Raw genomic sequence first — 19,255 nt, 5'->3', positions numbered from 1 at the left:
CACTACCAGACATCAAACTCTACTACAAGGCTACAGTAATCAAAACAGCATGGTACTGGTACCAAAACAGAGATATAGACCAATGGAACAGAACAGAGGCGTCGGAGGCAACACAACATATCTACAACCATCCGATCTTTGACAAACCTGATAAAAACAAGCAATGGGGAAAGGATTCCCTGTTTAATAAGTGGTGTTGGGAAAACTGGCTAGCCATATGCAGAAAGCAGAAACTCGATCCCTTCCTGACACTTTGCACTAAAATTAACTCCAGATGGATTAAAGACTTAAACATAAGACCTAACACCATAAAAACCCTAGAAGGAAACCTAGGCAAAACCATTCAGGACATAGGCGTAGGCAAGGACTTTATGACCAAAACACCAAAAGCATTGGCAACAAAAGCCAAAATAGACAAATGGGACCTAATCACACTTCACAGCTTCTGCACGGCGAAAGAAACAGTCAATAGAGTGAATCGGCAACCAACAGAATGGGAAAAAATTTTTGCAGCCTACCCATCTGACAAAGGGCTGATATCCAGAATTTACAAAGAACTAAAACAGATTTACAAGAAAAAAACAAACAAACCCATTCAAAAATGGGCGAAGGATATGAGCAGATACTTTACAAAAGAAGACATACATGAGGCCAACAAGCATATGAAAAAATGCTCATCATCACTGGTCATTAGAGAAATGCAAATCAAAACTACATTGAGATACCATCTCATGCCAGTTAGAATAGTGATCATTAAAAAATCTGGAGAAAACAGATGCTGGAGAGGATGTGGAGAAATAGGAACACTTTTACACTGTTGGTGGGAGTGTAAATTAGTTCAACCATTGTGGAAGACAGTGTGGTGATTCCTCAAGGACCTAGAAATAGAATTCCATTTGACCCAGCAATCCTATTACTGGGTATATATCCAAAGGATTATAAATTGTTCTACTATAAGGACACATGCACACGAATGTTCATTGCAGCACAGTTTACAATAGCAAAGACCTGGGACCAACCCAAATGCCCATCGATGATAGACTGGACAGGAAAAATGTGGCACATATACACCATGGAATATTATGCAGCCATCAAAAATGATGAGTTCGTGTCCTTTGTAGGGACATGGATAAACCTGGAAACCATCATTCTCAGAAAACTGACACAAGAACACAAAATCAAACATCGCATGTTCTCACTCATAGATGGGTATTGGACAATGGGAACACATGGACACAGGGAGGGGAGCACTATACACTGGGGTCTGTTGGGGGGGAGTCGGGGGGACAGTGGAGGGTGGGGAGTTGGGGGGAGATAGCATGGGGAGAAATGCCAGATATGGGTGAAGGGGAGGAAGGCAGCAAATCACACTGCCACGTGTGCACTTATGCAACAACCTTGCATGTTTTTCACATGTACCCCAAAACCTAAAATGCAATAAAAAAAAATTATTCAAATTGCACAACAATAGTAACACAACCTGTCAAAAACTCTGGGACACAGCAAAGGTGGTGCTAATAGGAAAGTTCATATCCCTAAACACCTACATGGAAAAGGAAGGAAGAGCATAAACAGACAATCAAGGTCACACCTCAAGGAACTAGAGAAACAAGAAAAAACCAAACCAAACCCAAACCTAGCAGAAGAAAGGAAATAACCAAGATCAGATCAGAACTAAATGAAATTGAAACAAACAAACAAAAAATACAAAAGATAAATGAAACAAAAACCTGGTTCTTTCAAAAGATAACTAAAATTGATAGACCATTAGCAAGATTAACCAAGAAAAGAAGAGAGAAAAATCAAAGTAAACTCAATAAGAAATGAAATGGGAGATATTACAACTGACACCACAGAAATACAAAAGATTATTCAAGGCTGCTATGAAGATATGTGCATAAACTAGAAAACCTGGAAGAGATAGATAAGTTACTAGAAAGATACAACCCTCCTAGTTTAAATCAGGAAGAATTAGATACCCTGAACAGGCCAATAACAAGCAGTGAGATTGAAAATGGTAATTCAAAAAATTACCAACAAAAAAGAGGCCAGGACCAGACGGATTCACAGCAGAATTCTACAAGACATCCAAAGAAGAATTGGTGTGAATCCTATTGACACTATTCCACAAGATGGAGAAAAAGGGAACCTTCCCTAAATCATTCTATGAAGCAAGTATCATCTTAATTCCAAAACCAGGAAAAAACATAACCAAAAAAGAAAACTACAGACCAATATCTCTCATGAACCTAGATGCTAAAATCCTTAACAAAATATTAGCTAACCAAATCCAACAACATATCAAAAAGATAATCTACTATGATCAAGTGGGTTTCATAAGAGGGATGGTTTAATATATACAAATCAATAAATATGATACACTACATAAACAGAATTAAAAACAAAAATTACATGATCTCAATAGATGCAGAAAAAACATTCGACAAAATTCAGCATCTCTTTATGATTAAAACTCTCAGCAAAATCGACATACAAAAGACATAACTCAATATAATAAAAACCATCTATGACAAACCCACAGCCAACAGAATACTGAATGAGGAAAAGTTGAAAGCATTCCCCCTGAGAACAGGAACAAGACAAGGATGCCCACTCTCGCCACTCCTCTTCAATGTAGTACTGGAAGTCCTAGACAGAGCAATCAGACAAGAGAAAAATAAAGGGCATCCAATAGATAAAGAGGAAGTAAAACTGTTGCTGTTTGCTGATGATATGATCATTTACATAGAAAACCCTAAAGACTCTCCATAAGCTCCTAGAACTTCTAAAAGTTTCAGCAAAGATTCCAGAGGTAAAATTAATGTACACAAATCAGTAGCTCCTCTATACACTAGCAGTGACCAAGCTGAGAATCAAATCAAGAACTCAACCCCTTTTTTGTTGCAACAACAAAAAATTACTTAGGAATGTACCTGACCAAGGAGGTGAAAGACCTCTACAAGGGAAACTATAAATCACTGCTGAAAGAAATCAGACAACACAAACAAATCCCAGGCTCATGGATGGGTAGAATCAATATTGTGAAAATGACCATACTGCCAAAAGCAATCTACAAATTCAATGCAATCCCCATCAAAATACCCACCATCATTCTTCACAGAACTAGAAAAACAATTCTAAAATTGATATGGAACCAAAAAAGAGCCCACGTAGCCAAAGTAAGACTAAGCAAAAAGAACAAATTTGGAGGCATCACATTACCTGATTTCAAACTATACTATAAGGCCATAGTCACCAAAACAGCATGGTACTGGCATAAAAATAGGTACATAGGTCAATGGAACAGAATAGAGAACCCCAAAATAAGCCCAAATTCTTACAGCCAACTGATCTTTGACAAAGCAAACTAAAACATAAAGTGGGGAAAGGACACTCTTTTCGAAACAAATGGTGCAGTGATAATTGGCTATCCACATGTAGGAGAATGAAACTGGATCCTCACCTCTCACCTTATACAGAAATCAACTCAAGATGGATTAAGGACTTAAATAGAAGACCTGAAACTCAAAAATTCTAGAAGATAACTCCTCTTGAAGTGATAAGAATTGGATCCCACTGACCTCCACTTTCACATCACCTCACACCTGATTTATTATGATTAATCATAAATGGTTCCCCCACTCCCAGTGTTCTCCCTGCTTCCATCTGACTGTATGTACCCTGCTCTCCTATTAACCTTCTGGAAGCATTGTCTTTGTTTTCGTGCTTCACAAAATTTGAATATTTTGTACTGTCTACATGATAAAGTTCAAACACCTTGGGCTGTCATTCATTAAACCCTAAGCCTGTTTCTGTGAAGAATGGGGTGGGGTTGGAGGATGGCAGAAGTAAAACTCACATATACCAGTAGTGATTGCATTCCAGTTTTATCAAGCCTCAAAACGGACAAAAACTGCATAGACCAGGAAACATCTGAATGTTGTTCTTTCAGAAAAAACATGGAAACAGACCAAGGGGATCTGTTTTATCATTGAACAGACCAAGGGGGTGAAAACTGGTCAGCAGCCTGCAGGGGTGAAACATCTGCTAGATCTGCACCCAATGGTTCCCAGAAATTTGTTATCTTCCCTATTGGAAAAATCCATTATCACCCCCAAAACAATCTCTGCTCCTTGTAAAGCCACTCAACAAGCCACAGGCATAGGCATGACAGGTGATTGACAGAACTCCATGCCGGTAGAACAGTCATCCATGCATAGTGTCTGGGTTCTCAGTCCCAATATTTTCAATGCATCATGTTCTACAACTTTTTTCTCTGTGCCTGCACCACAGCTTATGCAATTTCCTTTATCTACATCTGTGTAGTGATGAGGAGGTTTTTCCATTTCACCATGTCGGAGGTTTGTTGAATTGAATTAAACTACAGATTTGGATTCAGAAAGAGGAAAAAAAGGAAATTGTCTATAAACATTAAACTCTGAGGCTTCCACTGATCTCTCAAGCCAGTTTTAAGTAATTACATAATATATATAATGATATCAGTGGATAACAAAATATTCTCTTCACATTATCTGGACCTTTTCTTCTAGATGCCAGCGTCTCAATCCATGTAGATAGAAGTTGATGTTGTGCTGTGCTGGATTTCCTTTAGCAAGGCATTTATTTTCACTACCAAGTAAAGTTTGATTTTATTTTAGTAGGTTTAAAAGTATTACTTTTAATAATCTTCCCAAAGTAAATTAGTGTATATTTCAATAGTAACAGGGCATTTGCTGCATCATTTTGTTTTTAATATGCTGTGAAGATAAACATTGCAGATGAATGCCATATTTATAAAATGTCTAAAGAAATGTAAGCAAATTGTTTTTGAAATTGTTTATAAATATTAAGAGTTTTAAGCACATGTGGTGCTAAGTAATATTGACATGTCTTGGAAAATGTGCAAGATAGAAGGCAAATGAGGCAACTACTCATTCCCCAAATTTGCTTACCCACAAGCAAAATAAATTCTTTGAGAAAAAATATTTGATGAAATTAGTGAGGCTACCAGTGACATTAAAAACATGTATTTAAATACAAATCTGAATCAAGTTAAGCAGGGAAAAAAACCTTGACCCCAATACTATTAAAGGCAGGAAAGAAAAAGAACACAGGTATTTGTTAGTGCAAGAATTACAGCTGAGGGTGGAAATTATCTTTCTGGAGATTATAAAAATACGGTAATAACAGATTTGATGTCATATTTCTCCCTAAGTACTGAGGGGTACAGTGGATTCCATAAGTTGTCGAGCAGCTTGCGGATTCTATTATCATAATTCAGTCCTGTATTGAGTTTCAAATATCTACTGCTCCTAAAGGCTCAGTGTCTAAGTTCCTGAGACATTCCTTTCAGGATCTCTCTAGTATTCAGCAGTAAAATATATCAAGTGTTCATCTTCAAGTGTATCAGCAGTCATTCAGTCATTTTTCCAAAGAAATTGATCAAATCTGAGAAACAGTAGAATTCCCAGATTGTTTTTTCTTCCTAGATCAAAGTTTATCATTTTTGGGATCTGTTTGCAGTCTTTAAAAATTTTATATCTTAAACTTTTCTCATGACTTCTCCAGGCAAAGTACTGGTCTTAACAAGATTCTATTTTTCCCCTTCATGTCTTTTACCTATAAAATGGCTTCATATTTTACCTCTGAGTCCTGAACGCAGAACACAGAGGTAAAATATAGCTATGCTAGATTTTAAGAGATGGTGAAGCTGTTTTAATGAGGGCAAAATAAAACCTAGGAAAGTACAGTTTCCATAAAAAATAACCAAATATACATTAAATGTAGAAAGCATCACCCTTTCCATGATTTTTACAATTACTAGGACCATACAAATCAAAATGTATTACAAAGTTACAGTGATCAGACTAATGTCTTTAGGCTAGTGTGGTACTAGCGTAAAGACAGACAGACCAATGGAATAGAATAGAGAGCTCAGAAATAAGCCCTCGCATATACGTTCAACTGATTTTCAACAAAGGTGACGAGACCATTCAGTTAAAAAAAAGTCTTTTAAACAAACAGTCCTGAGGAAACTGGATATCCACATGCAAAAGGATGAAATTGAATTCTTACTGTATACAAAAAATAAAGGGATAAAAGCTCTAAACGTAGCCACTAAAACAATAAAATTTTTATAAGAAAACATGGAGGAAAAGCTTCATGACATTGGGTTTGGTAATCAATTTTTGGATATGACAGTAAAAGCACAGCAGCAAAAGAAAAAAATAAATAAATTGGACATCGATATTAAAAACTTGTGTACATCAGAGGATACGATCAACAGGATAAAAGGCAACCTACAGAATAGGAGAAAATATTTGGAAATTACATATATCTGATAAGGCATTAATTTCCAGAATATATGGAGCTCTCCTATAACACAACAACAATTACAAACCAATCCAATCAAAACATGGGCAAAGGACTTGAATGGACATTCCTCCAAAGAAGATATACAAATGACCAAAAAGCACCTAAAAAATTCTCAGCAGCACTAATCATTAGGAAAATGCAAATCAAAATCTCAATGAGATACAATTCACACTTACTGAAATAGCTATCATTTAAAAAAAACAAAAACAAAAAGGCAGAAAATACCAAGTGCCGGCAAGGATGTAGAGGAATTGGAACTCTTGTGCATTGTTAATGGGAATGTAAAACGGCAAAGCCACTGTGGAAAATAGCATGGCAGTTTCTCAAAAACTTAAACATAGAATTGCCATATCATTTACCGATTTCACTTCTGAGTATATTCTCAAAAGAATTAAAAGTAGGGGTTTGAACAGATATTCGCACATCAATGTTTATAGCAGTGTTATTATAGCGAAAAGATGAAAACAATCCAAATGTCCTTTGACAGAGTAATAAACAAAATTTGGTATACACATACAATGGGATGTTTTCAACCTTAAAAAGGAATGAAATTCCAATACATTCTACAACATGGGTGAACTTGAAAACATTATAGTAAGTGAAATAAGTCACACATAAAAGGACAAGTATTACATGATTCTGTTTATATGAAGTACCTAGAATAGACAAATTCATAGAGAAAAAAATTAGAATAGTGCTTATCAGAGGCTGAGGGGAAGAGGTGGGCAGTTTTTGGTTAATGGGTTTGGCGTTTCAGATTGAGATGATGAAAAAGTTCTGAAGATAAATAGGGGTGATGGTTGCAAAACAATGTGAAAGTACTTAATGCCACTTAATTGTATGCTTAAAATGGTTACAATAGTAAATTTTATATTATGTATATTTATCAAAACAAAAAGTCTATGTCATGAAAGACAAAAAAGGCCGTAGAAATGAATCAAATTAAAGGAGAACACAAAAGCAATTTAAAAGTTAAACAAAATCTTAACAATGGAAGAATCTGGGTTAAAGTTACAGCAGCTTTATTCTTGCAGCTATTGTATAAAGTTATTTTTAAGTAAAAAGTTTGTAAAAAATGAAGAAAAAGATTAAAAGAATTCAAAAGAAAGTGACATATAAAGACTATCGGCAAAGAAGATCCAACATAGTGTAATAGTATAATAAGAGTCCCAGGGGAAAAAAAGGAAACATAACAAACACTAAAAATTATAATTTAAAAAATTCCTGAAATAAAATCGAATTTATATTGTGAAAGGGAATATAATTTACTGAGTAAGTACGTTAACACAGAATGACAAACACAAAGATAAAGTTCAGTAAAACTACTATATTATAAAGAAAGTGAAAAGACTCTAATCAGGCAAAAAGATCAAGTAATTCTTAGGTAAAGAAAACCATATTAAAGCCAGCCCTTTGACATTTTATGCTAAGAAAAGAAAACATAAATAAAGTATCTTATACCAGAAAAATTTATTTTCACCTATAAAGACCACCATCAATCTGTTATTAACATTCAAGAACCCAGAAAATATTGTTTCCATGACCAATTCCTGAAGAATCTTCTGGAAAACAGGCTTCAGACAACCTAAATGACAAGAGGGACACTGATATAAAAACTGGCAATATCCATAAATATATACTTATAGAAAAAGATTCAATTATGGATAAAAGAGAGTATGTATAATATCTACATAATCCCTTGTAATATAGATACAATGATAACAAAAGGAAAAAAAAAGAATTTATTTTTTAAAATAAAATTTTAAAAATAAAAATAAAAAGAAATTTATTTTTTAAAAATCACCTTGCTGATTTTTGTATTTTTAGTAGAGACAGGGTTTCACCATGTTAGCCATGCTGGTCATGAACTCCTGGCCTCTAGTGATCCACCTGTCTCAGCCTCCCAAAGTGTTGGGATTACAGGCGCAAGACACCGCACCCAGCTCGTTTTGAATATATATCTGTATATGCATGTATATGTATATGTATAGGAGTGTGTGTGGTTTTTTTCTAACCATGCTCATTTAAAAGGTCTAGAATAGAAGACCAACTAGTAGCAATGTGGTTAGTTCCAGGTCAGAGCAAGAAATATTCAAAATGAGCTTAGAACATCTTGTTATGCCTGATAACAAACATGACAGATTTCCAAAAGTGGTTGCAAAAATATTTCTTATTTCACATACTTTTAACCAATATGACCTTGCCATCAATAAGTGGACCTTTTTTCTCACCCCTTTTTAATCTGGGAGAGTTCTACGACTGCTCTGATGAAAAGAATATGGAGGAAGAGACCCTATACCAGTTCCAGTAGATCTTATCTGGTCTAGCAGCTTGCATTTATGCCTCTTAGAATGTTTGCTCTTGGAAAATTCTATCTTGGAACCCAGCTACCATTCTATGACAGTCATCTTGAGAGGTCATGTGTAGGTGGTTGGTCCCATTGACAACCTCAAATGAGTTCCCAGCCAACAACCAGCATCAACTGCCAGCCATGTGAGTGAGTCCTCTCAGTCATTCAGCCAAGTTGAGCTTTTGGATGACTACATCCTCAACTAGCAATTGACTACAAATTTATAATATACCCTGTGGTAGGCAGAAAATGTCTCCCAAAGATGTCAATTTCCTAATCTCCATAATCTGTGAATGTTAGGTAACATGGCAAAGGGTATTCTGATTGCTACTCAACTAACCTTAAAATAGGGAGATTATTTTGAATTATCAGGGCTTAATGTAATCACAAGAGTTCTGAACAATGGAAGAGGGAGGCAGAAGAGGAGTGTGGAGTGCCGGGATGTGAGAAGGATTAGGCCTGTCATTGCTAGTTTTGAAGATAAAAGAAAGACAGCATGAGCTAAGGACTATAGGCAGCTTCTAGAAGCTGGAGAAGGCAAAGAAATTATCTCCTATAGCCTTAAGAAAGGAATACAGCCCTGTCAACACTGTGATTTTAGCCCAGTGAGATTCAATTCTGATTTCTGATCTCTCAAAACTATAAGATAAATTTACATTGTTTAAACCATTAAATTTGTGGTAATTTATTTTTACAGCAGTGATAGGAAATTAATACAGGCCCCAAGTGAGAACTATCCAGTAGAGCCCAGTCAACTCATAGAAACATGAGAAATCATTTTTAAAAATGAGTTTTGAACCAGTAAGTTTTATTGCATAGCAATAGATAGCTGGCATGGCAAGGAAGTTACCAAGTCTATTAGGCTATCTTAATAGAATTCATGAGCCAAACTGAAAAGGTTTCCATTGGGCAAGGAGGGGATACATGGAGCATCACTAAGGGTAACACTTTAATAGATTAAATGAACAAATACATTTAAATTCATAACTTCATAAAAATAAACAAAATTGATCATGTTTGCAGGATGTCAAATAATAAACTCATTACTTGTAAAACTGTTAAAAAAAACCAAAAAACCTCAAACACTTACTTAGCCTATTCCTCTTATACTATCAAATACCAGAAGAGAAAAATTTTTTCTTTATGTTATTTTTCCAGGTAATAAAGGAAAGAGTGATTGAATTTGAATGTATCACTACCATGCAATCTGTAATTAATTAATGTATGTAGGCATTGAGAATTAGTGGCAGCAAAAATTGCAAAAAGAGGTTCCATCAGACAATATTCATATCCTGCTGGGGAAACAAACCACCGCAACGAAGTAGCCTTGGAAAAAAGAAAAAAAGAGAACGACCTGAATCTTATGTCTGTAAAGCCTCTGGGTCAACTACCAATTTATGGCAAACAGAAAGAACAGAGGAGAGAGGAATACATTAAACTATTAAGACACCAAAAAGATAAAGTCAACAAAATCCAGCATAGGAAATTCTGCATATAAATTTATTTGTTTCTTCAATAAATAAAATGCAAAAGGGGAAAATGGATGGAGTGGGGAGGCCTATAGATTAAAAGACACTCAAAAGATCTAATTTAAAAGCTAAAACTGAAGTATAACATTGAAGGATGTTCCCTGGGAAAATACAACAATTTAAAAGATAGAACTAAATGGTCTAATCCTGGAGCATTTCAACATCTAGAGATGGATAGAAATGGAGGAGTCAGAAAAGGAATTGAGGAATGACCAGAGAAGCAAGAGATAAAGGAGGCTGGTATCATAGAAGCCAAGGGAAAAGCATGCTCTGAGATGTAGGAGTTGTCAACTGAATCAAATGTTGTCATGAAGTCAGTAAAACAAAAATTGAGAAGTGGTCATCAGATTTGCCAACACACAGTTCATTGGTGACCTTGCTAAAAGCAGTGTCAGAAGAGCTGAGAGCAAAGCTAAATCAGAATGAGTGACAGGAACTGGAAGATGAAAAGAGACATTTAATGGCTATTGGGAACTCTGTAAGAATGTTTGCTTGAGAAGAGGAGTAGAGATATAGCTTGGTAGCTAAGTGACAATACAGGGTTGATGGAGATTTCTTTCTAAAGTGGAATTTCTTCCAGCATATTTGTATGCTGAGAGAGAGCTTGAAGATACAGGAGAGAAATAGAATAAGCAAAAAAGAAAATTTTTGCGGAGTTGAGATGGGATGAAACCCAAAACACACATGGAAACATTGGTCTCTGAGAGAGGGAGGTTTGCTCCCTCTGCTAGAGGATGCAAAAGGTAAATGCCCATTTGGGTGTATTTGCAGATTTGGTGGTGGAGAGGTAAGGGAATTTTTACTAGATGGATTACATTCTTTCCTTTCAGTTTGAAACAAGCCCATCATCTTCAAAGATGTGGAGCTGTTTCAGGATATCCCATTTATTAATCATGGATTGAGGGTAGTGGTTTTTAAATTGTTTTGGACCATTACCCACTAATAAATATATTTTTCTTATGGCCCACTATACACAAACACAGATAACTGGAATCAAATTTCATAGCCCAGTGCTTACTCCTATTAGGTATGTTCTCTTTTCTTTCTTTTTTAAGCATACTAGGCAAACTAGACTGGCAAGAGCTACAACCTTATGAAGCAGAGCACAGGGTTGGGGAGGAGGAAAATAAAGGGGATCCTATTCTGTGTCAGAGTAAATATGACTCCCGAGCAAGGACTGGCCTTGCTGTCTCAGAAATTCATGTAAATTAAGGATATTAAATCAGAAACTGGCTAACAAGATTATTTCCAATACATTTACATACTAAAAGATTGTTTTAAATAATTTTCTTAATTTTTTTCATTTTATTGGGAATTTATAGCATTGACCTATTATAGCATATAAATAAGACACTTATGTAAACATTAAAGAATAATTAGACAGATACAATAATCACTACCCTGGTTGAGCAATAAAATGTTTCCAGTAACTTGGAAGCCCCTACTCCCAACTGTCTCTCCATCTCTGAGAGGTAATCATTACCTTGATTCTACTTTTAATCATTCTATTTTTCTCTATTATTTTGCCACCTATGCATATATCCCTAAATAACATAGGTTAGTTTGACCTGCTTTTGTACCTTAGACAAATAAAATACTACACAATATGCATGCTTTTGTATCTGACTCCTTTCACTAAATATTATGCCCATGATGCTATTTTATTCATTTTCATTGCTGGATGCAATTCTGTATATAAATACACTACATTTTTTATATTTATTTACTGTTGAACATTAGGCTCGTTTTCATTTGGGAATCCTAGTTTATGTCCTCCTACACACATGCAGGAGCTTCTCAAGAGCATCTATCTAGCAGTAGAATTGCTGGATCAAGGAGTATGAATGCTTTCAACCTTATTAGTTAAGTTCAAATGTTTCCAGTTTACACTCCCACTCCAGTATGTGCTTCCCATTGTTCTATATTATGACTAATTGATATTGCTAGATTTCTTGATATTGTTGCCAATCTGGTGGGTACATATTGGTAATTCATTGGGGCTTTAATTGATACTTCTATATTTTCATATGTTCATTAGCCATTTGGATTTCAGATTTTTTTTTTTTTCATTAAAAAAAAATGCTAGTGGGCCGGGCGCGGTGGCTCACGCCTGTAATCCCAGCACTTTGGGAGGCTGAGGCGGGTGGATCACGAGGTCAAGAGATCGAGACCATCCTGGTCAACATGGTGAAACCCCGTCTCTACTAAAAATACAAAAAATTAGCTGGGCATGGTGGCGCGTGCCTGTAATCCCAGCTACTCAGGAGGCTGAGGCAGGAGAATTGCCTGAACCAAGGAGGCAGAGGTTGCGGCGAGCCGAGATCGCACCATTGCACTCCAGTCTGGGTAACAAGAGCGAAACTCCGTCTCAAAAAAAAAAAAAAAAAAAAAAAAACAAAACTAGTTAGATCTGACCTTTGACAAACCTGAAGAAAACAAGCAATGGGGGAAGGATTCCTTAAATAAATAGTCCTTGGAGAACTGGCTAGCCATACACAGAAAATTGAAACTGGACTCCTTCCTCATATTATACAAAAATGAACTCATGATGGATTAAAGATGTCGATGTAAAACCCAAAACCATAAAAAACCTAGAAGAAAATCGAGGCAAAACCATTCAGGACAAAGGCATGAGCAGAGATTTCATGATGAAACGCCAAAAGCAATTGCAGCAAAAGCAAAAATTGACAAACGGGATCTAATTAAACTAAAGAGCTTCTGCACAGTAAAAAAAAAAAAAAAAAATTATCATCAGAGTGAACAGAGAACCTAAAGAATGAAAGCAATTTTTTGCAATCTATCCATCTGACAAAGGTCTAATACCCAGAGTCTATAAGGAACCACCACATGTCACTCAATTGTTCTCCAAATGGTGGTGCTGCCCCTCACAGTACTATCACCAGCAACTAGTCTGACTGTTGGGAAAATGTAAATGGAATGATATTCAGCTGGAATTTGAGTGTGACCCTCTGGACATCAGTGTGGATGTTGATGTTGGAAAGGATCCGTGGAGTCTGAGCAGTATCCGTGTCATGATGTTTAGAGAGGGTATGCTCTGACATGACAGGGCTTTCTTGGATCTATGTCTGAGGCATCACATCAAGCAAACTGAGGCCCCATAAAGGAACATCGTAACCTCAGGAGATACCGTAAACACTAATGCTCACTACTCCTTAGCTCTTGTTAAACAATTCTTCCTCTCTTTTTATGAGATGTCATGATGAATGAGGCAACTAGAAGGGTGTTAGAATAAATTTTGGAATGCAGGTAAGGATATTGTCCATAGAATCTTTTGTGAAGATTTATTCTAATGGGGTTGTACTTGTATTTTTTATTTCCATGATGTTGGGGATAATCATAAAATCAAAGATTCCAATAGTTGGACTGGACTTTTATTTTCTTTAACATTATTCCAGTAATTGCATGGAGACTGCAACCCCTGGGAGGTAGGTGGGAGCTACAATAGAGAGAGAAATGTCAGGGAGCTGCAATAGAGAGAGAAAGGAGGGGGGTAATCTTAATGGTAACATGGCAACTTTTAACAACACTAACTTGCTATTCTGCTTGAAAAATCATTTTTAGAAATAGTCAAATATTTATGCTTGAGTTTTATTTGAAATGCTCCTTTTCCATAAAAATCATCTAAATATTTAATAATTTGGAACTTTTGACAGCATTCCAAATATTATGAAATTTTAAATATTTCTTTTAAATAATCACACAAATATATATATTTTTCCAAATCAAAACAGATATTCCCATGCTTGAAATATTATTTCTAATTTCTAATTTATTCTTTTTTTTTTCTAATTTATTCTTAACGGCTAATTTGCAAAATGAAATTGTTTGGATGATTAACCAGTTTGCAATAAACACGGTGTACCAAATTGGTTTCTAAATTTAGAGAAAGGCTGAGTCTCCTCTTTTAATAATCAAGAAATAACAGAAATATTAATGATAATGAAGCTTCCATAATTAAAAAGTCAAATTCTGAAATAGCAAGCAGAAATGAACATTAGCAAGTAGCAGCTACGTAATTTATAATTCTCACAAACAGTTATTTTGAGCTCTTTTCATAGGATAACACAACCTCCAACATGCAGTTTACTAAAATATAGTGTATGTACTATATGTGCCAAAATTCAGTTCCATAATTTGGGGGAATTTAGTACTATTAAATATAACTTAAAGATGCAAGTATACTTAAAGATCACAAAAGAAAGGCAAAGTTGTTTTATTAGATGCTATGATTTCTATGTCTGCTATTTCAAATATTTTAGAAAGTATTATTATTCATATAAATGTTTTCAAAGAAAAATTTCCTTTACCTATAGAATTTGAGGGTGAGCTCTATATTTTAAATACAGTAGACTCCATGTCTTTTCTTGGAGGTTTTCGAGGACTAATTTTTGGTAATATCTCTTTGGCATAAAGTGTTCTATGAAGTCCAGCTTCTCGAAGTGCTAACTCAAAGCGAAGTCTAGGGTCAGAAATTATCTGTAGAAATAAAAACACAATTTAAATAAATAGCAATTCATTAAATTAAAATAACTTTTAACATTTAGTTCCATGTTTTCCCAAGATAATTTGCTTTTGCTGGACAGATGACTAGGTGACAGTAAACTTCGTGAATACAGTGACTATATTTTGGAAACATCCAAACCTTTTTTACATTATCACTTTTTAGTACATCAGCAGTTTCCAATATAAGGTGTATAGTATATTGTGCACTAGATTAGTCAAAATATAGTGCATTAAAATCATTAAAAGATAAAGTAAAAGAAGCTTACTTTCAGTACTACTATTGATTTATGACTTATTGCTGGCTGGAATTATAAAATACAGATAATCATTGATTAAAATAAATCTAATCCATAACCTTGTACATCTGTCTTTAAAATGACATCTTAATTTCTCCATCATTTGGCAATATGTAAATTAACTTTAAACACATGGCCACCACTTGAAAAACAAAATCAATAGAACTTTTCTTCCAAGGCTGGATTTCTGTTTCAAACAGAAGTAGAAAATGCCTCCATCAATCTGATTCTAAGTGGGAGTAGACATATGAGTAGTTCAGTTTCTGTTTTCATTTATAGCTGATTGGATCTTATTCCTCTTCCCCTCCTCCTAGGAATATTAAATGTCAACAGACACTGTTTGAAATAAGAACGTGGCCACATATGGATTTTACCTAATGAGGCATTTTACATGGACTTGAAGTCCCCCTAGAGGATGCGATAATAAGCTATTAAAAGCAGCCCTTCCAGGAGCTCTTAGACAAATTGAGGCAATAAAAATGTACACTGATAGCTACAGATTACAGCAACACATGGCAGATGCCCTAAAAGTAGTAAAACAAGGAGATGCATCTTTTGGTGCTCATGGCATGAGGATGGCCTTGGTGAAGATGAGCAATTAAACTAACCTTAAAGTGCAACTTAGTCTATAAAGCAGACTGCGGAGGAAGAGACCTAATGAGAAAGGAAGACACGTACAAACTCAGAGGTGAAATAGGTCAACTTGGGAGAAGGGTAGTTTGAGCAGAGCACTGGTTACCACTGAGGAACACTGGAAACAGATGCTTCTCAGACTACGACTTGAACTTCAAAGGCTTGCATGGCCATGCTGAGTCTAACGAGCTACTAGGGTTATGTTTGTTTCTGTTTTTTGCATGGAAATAATATAATCATTGTAGTTGCATAGGAAGATGGGTCTGATTGTAAGTTCAGAATAAATTAGGGTGGCAGGGAAAGAAGAGGCGGAGGCCGAAAGAGTGATTAGGAGTTTACTACAATTGTCTAGACATAAAGTAATAAATTTCTGAACTTGGCTGGTAGCAAGGAAGAGATAACTCTTAGAAACACTATGAAAAGAAGAATCAATTTTACTTGGCAACTGATCAGATAAAGGGCTTGGAGCAACAATGAGTATGAAGTCAAGAATAATACAGATTATTTATGTCTGAGAAGCAACAAATTTGAGCCTTAGAACCAGCTTTTTCCTCTTCTGTCTCAATGTCTTCTCCCTGGTCCGCTCTCATGTGCTCCAGTGATTCATGTTCAATCTGTATGCCATTGACTCCCAAAGTACATCCAGGACTCACCTCTCTCTCTTCAGCTCCACGTTGTGAGGTTTAAATTTTTTTTATTATTCAATTTTTGCATAGCTAGAGAGTGAAATTGAGATCTCCCTCCTCCTACTTGGACTTCCATCTTCCCAATTCCCTTCCCTGGAGGCAGCCCATCAGTTTCTTGTAAATGTGTACTAGATACTTTTATCCTAAACACGGTATAAGTAAAATAAATTCTTTCTTTCCCTAAATCTGTTTTTTTTTTCTGTATTCTTATATAGTTAATGGCAGCACCACCGGATGCTGCCATTAACTATATAAGAATACAGAAAAATTATAATTATATTTTTATATTTTAATTATTTATATTTTATATTTTATAATTTAATTCCAGTAAATTATAATTTACTGAATTACTACTAAGTGCCAGGAAATCTTTTAGGCAGTTGATATTTATTATCTCTAATGCTCACAAGGACTTTGTAAATAATTATTTTACAGATGAAGAAAACAAGACATAAAGATGTAAATAGCTTATACAAAAGTGCACCCAGCCAATTAATAGTTGATGTGGATTTGAATCCAAAACACCAGCTTTTAATATTACTTGCTGTCTAGCTTGCAATCATCCTTACTTTCTCCTTCCCCTCCCCTTCCCAGCCAGAGCCATCCATGAACCCACCACCATCACTATTTCTATGAAGGTTCTGCCATTTTAAAAGGAACTCACCCCAACCCACCCCCACCCCCACCAATTTTCCATTCAGGACACATATTTAACACATAAATCTGATTATAGTTATGTGTCACTTAACGACAAGGATACATTCTGAGAAATGTGTCCTTAAGCAATTTTGTTGTGTGAATGTCATAGCATATACTTACATAAACCAAGATGGTACAGCATTCTACACACCTAGCTTATATGATACAGGCCACTGCTCCTAGGCTATAGCCTGTACAGCACGTAATTGTGCTCATTATTGTAGGAAGTTGTAACACAATGCTAAGTACGTGTCAATCTAAACATAGAAGAGGAAATGCATTGTACTATGATGTTAAGACACCACTAGGCAATAGGAGTCTTTCAGCTCTCTTATAATCTTAAGGGACCACCAACATATATGTGGTCTGTCTTTGACCAAATACTGTTATGTGGCACATGACTGTATATAATAAGTTTCAAAGTCTGGCATCGGCATACAGATGCTTTAGTAGGAAGACCTACTATGCTTTTCACTGCCTGAACCTAACCCATGTTTCCAGTCTCCTCTCTCAGAATGTGTTATGTGCCCCTTGTCATGCACCTTACACTGAAGACATACCAGGAAGAGCCTTGCACCACACTCTTACGCTTGGTCAAACCCAGAGGTGAAATAGCTCAACTTGGGATGAGGGTTAGCCCAGCTGCCTGAGGCTTTTCAGCTTCTGACTTTAACTCTTTCAAGCCTCAGCTGTTCTCCCCACTTTGGCAGCTAGGATCTAGAGACACCTCTTCCTTCACCCTATGTATCCTCCCCCACAACCTATTTTGTTGTTGATGATGTGTTGTTATTATTGTAAATCATCTGAAGTGGATTTTGCTACTGCTGCCAAAAATCTTTGACTAAGACGGGGCTCAGCAGTTTTCTCTCTGATACCTTCTCTGACTTCTCTAGTCAGGATTAGCCATCCCTTCCTCTTCTTAGGGCAACCTTAGACCTTCATTATGAAGTTGATCCCACCCTAGTGGCACTGTTGCTGTACATGCTACTTTCTTCCCTGGCAGGCTTTTTTGCTCACTTCCTCCAGACAAGATCAGTCTATCTTGCTCAGATGTAACCCAGGCACCATATGCAGAGCAAAAATATAATATATGTTATATAAGTATTGGTCCAATTAATACATGAATGAATTATGCCTCTTTATAATCCCTAGCAAAGTATGCAGCACATAGTAGAGACGTAACAGGTTTATTTGGTAGTGGATGAATGGATGATTTCCTGGTTTTTAAATAATTAAATAATTATTTAGCTTCTCTCCTTAGATTTGTAGAATTGACAACTACTTTCTTAATTTCAGTGACTGATATTTATTCATTCATTTATCCATCCATCCATCCATTCATCTGTTCTCCCTCCTACCTTCCATCTGTCAATCCATCCATCTAAAAGATCTTTTTAAAACACTTTCTCAGTTACAGGCACAGATTAAAATGAACCCTAGGTCCTAAAAATGGTTAAATAAACCCTTAACACTTTTTTCCATAGAAAATACTTTATTTTATCATTAGCTCTTATGTATTAACTTCTGTTCATTTTAATTTCTAAAAGCTTTCCTCTGCTCCTCTGCTTTGTCATCAGTATCAGCTGTTTAATATAATTTATGTTATGAATTTAAATATAATTCTTAATGTAACAGAGAAACATTTAAACAAAACACAATATTAATACAGAACTCTCAAATCATATTTTGTAAAGAGATTTTTAAAAACCTTTAAAAATAAAAGTTTCAATGACAGAGTTATAGCATTTTTAGGTAACCTCTTGTTCTATGGTAACCTATTAGCTAGTTTGTAATATTAAGAATTATGTAGTAATTATGTACTATCATTTAGAAGTAAAAATTATGCTAATATGTGTGATAGTCAAGCATAAATATTGAAAACTGTTGTAACACCAAACACACACTTCTACAGTCCTTATCATCATCATGGCTTTTTCAGCAGTCATGCTAATTTCCACAATTACCTGCTGTTCATTGTATGTATTCAATGTGAAGAGTGGCTTTTGAAGAATAAATTCTTCTTCAGTTTCAATGCCCATCTTAGCTTTCGATGCCATTGTATCTGACATCATTCTAACAGGATCAAATTGAGCAACAACAGCAACCTAAAAATGAGAAAGCATGGTTACTGGGAACAAGGTACATTATTGATGTCTAATGCCC

General features: G+C 35.6%; 1 protein-coding gene and 1 long non-coding RNA gene across 7 annotated transcripts in view; one reads left to right on the top strand and one right to left on the bottom strand.

Annotated features, from left to right (window-relative positions):
• Positions 1-19,255, bottom strand: part of CCDC148 (coiled-coil domain containing 148) — a 459,375-nt gene that overhangs the window by 182,288 nt on the left and 257,832 nt on the right. For 2 of the 6 annotated variants that reach the window (XM_012454890.3, XM_064382738.1), the window contains 2 exons: positions 19,057-19,197; positions 14,142-14,751 (listed from right to left, as the gene is read on the bottom strand). In XM_012454890.3, coding sequence (XP_012310313.2) covers positions 14,605-14,751; positions 19,057-19,197 — 288 coding nt within the window. In that variant the 3' untranslated portion in view covers positions 14,142-14,604. Of the gene's footprint in view, positions 1-13,457; positions 13,740-14,141; positions 14,752-19,056; positions 19,198-19,255 lie in introns of those variants that run through there. The other 4 variants (XM_064382740.1, XM_064382739.1, XR_010344597.1 and 1 more) reach the window with 4 other exon arrangements.
• LOC105719006 (uncharacterized) overlaps positions 8,795-19,255 on the top strand; it is a 61,573-nt gene continuing 51,112 nt past the window's right edge. The window contains exons 1-2 of the long non-coding RNA XR_001107890.1: positions 8,795-8,868; positions 19,137-19,231. This is a non-coding gene — a long non-coding RNA (uncharacterized LOC105719006). The remainder of the gene's footprint in view (positions 8,869-19,136; positions 19,232-19,255) is intronic.

The sequence above is a fragment of the Aotus nancymaae genome, unplaced genomic scaffold (assembly GCF_030222135.1).
Source record: "Aotus nancymaae isolate 86718 unplaced genomic scaffold, 86718_ANA_hifiasm-v0.15.2.pri h1tg000029l, whole genome shotgun sequence".
Lineage (NCBI taxonomy): Eukaryota > Metazoa > Chordata > Mammalia > Primates > Aotidae > Aotus > Aotus nancymaae.
Note: the sequence above shows the minus strand (reverse complement) of the source record. Positions and strands in the feature narration are given on the sequence as shown.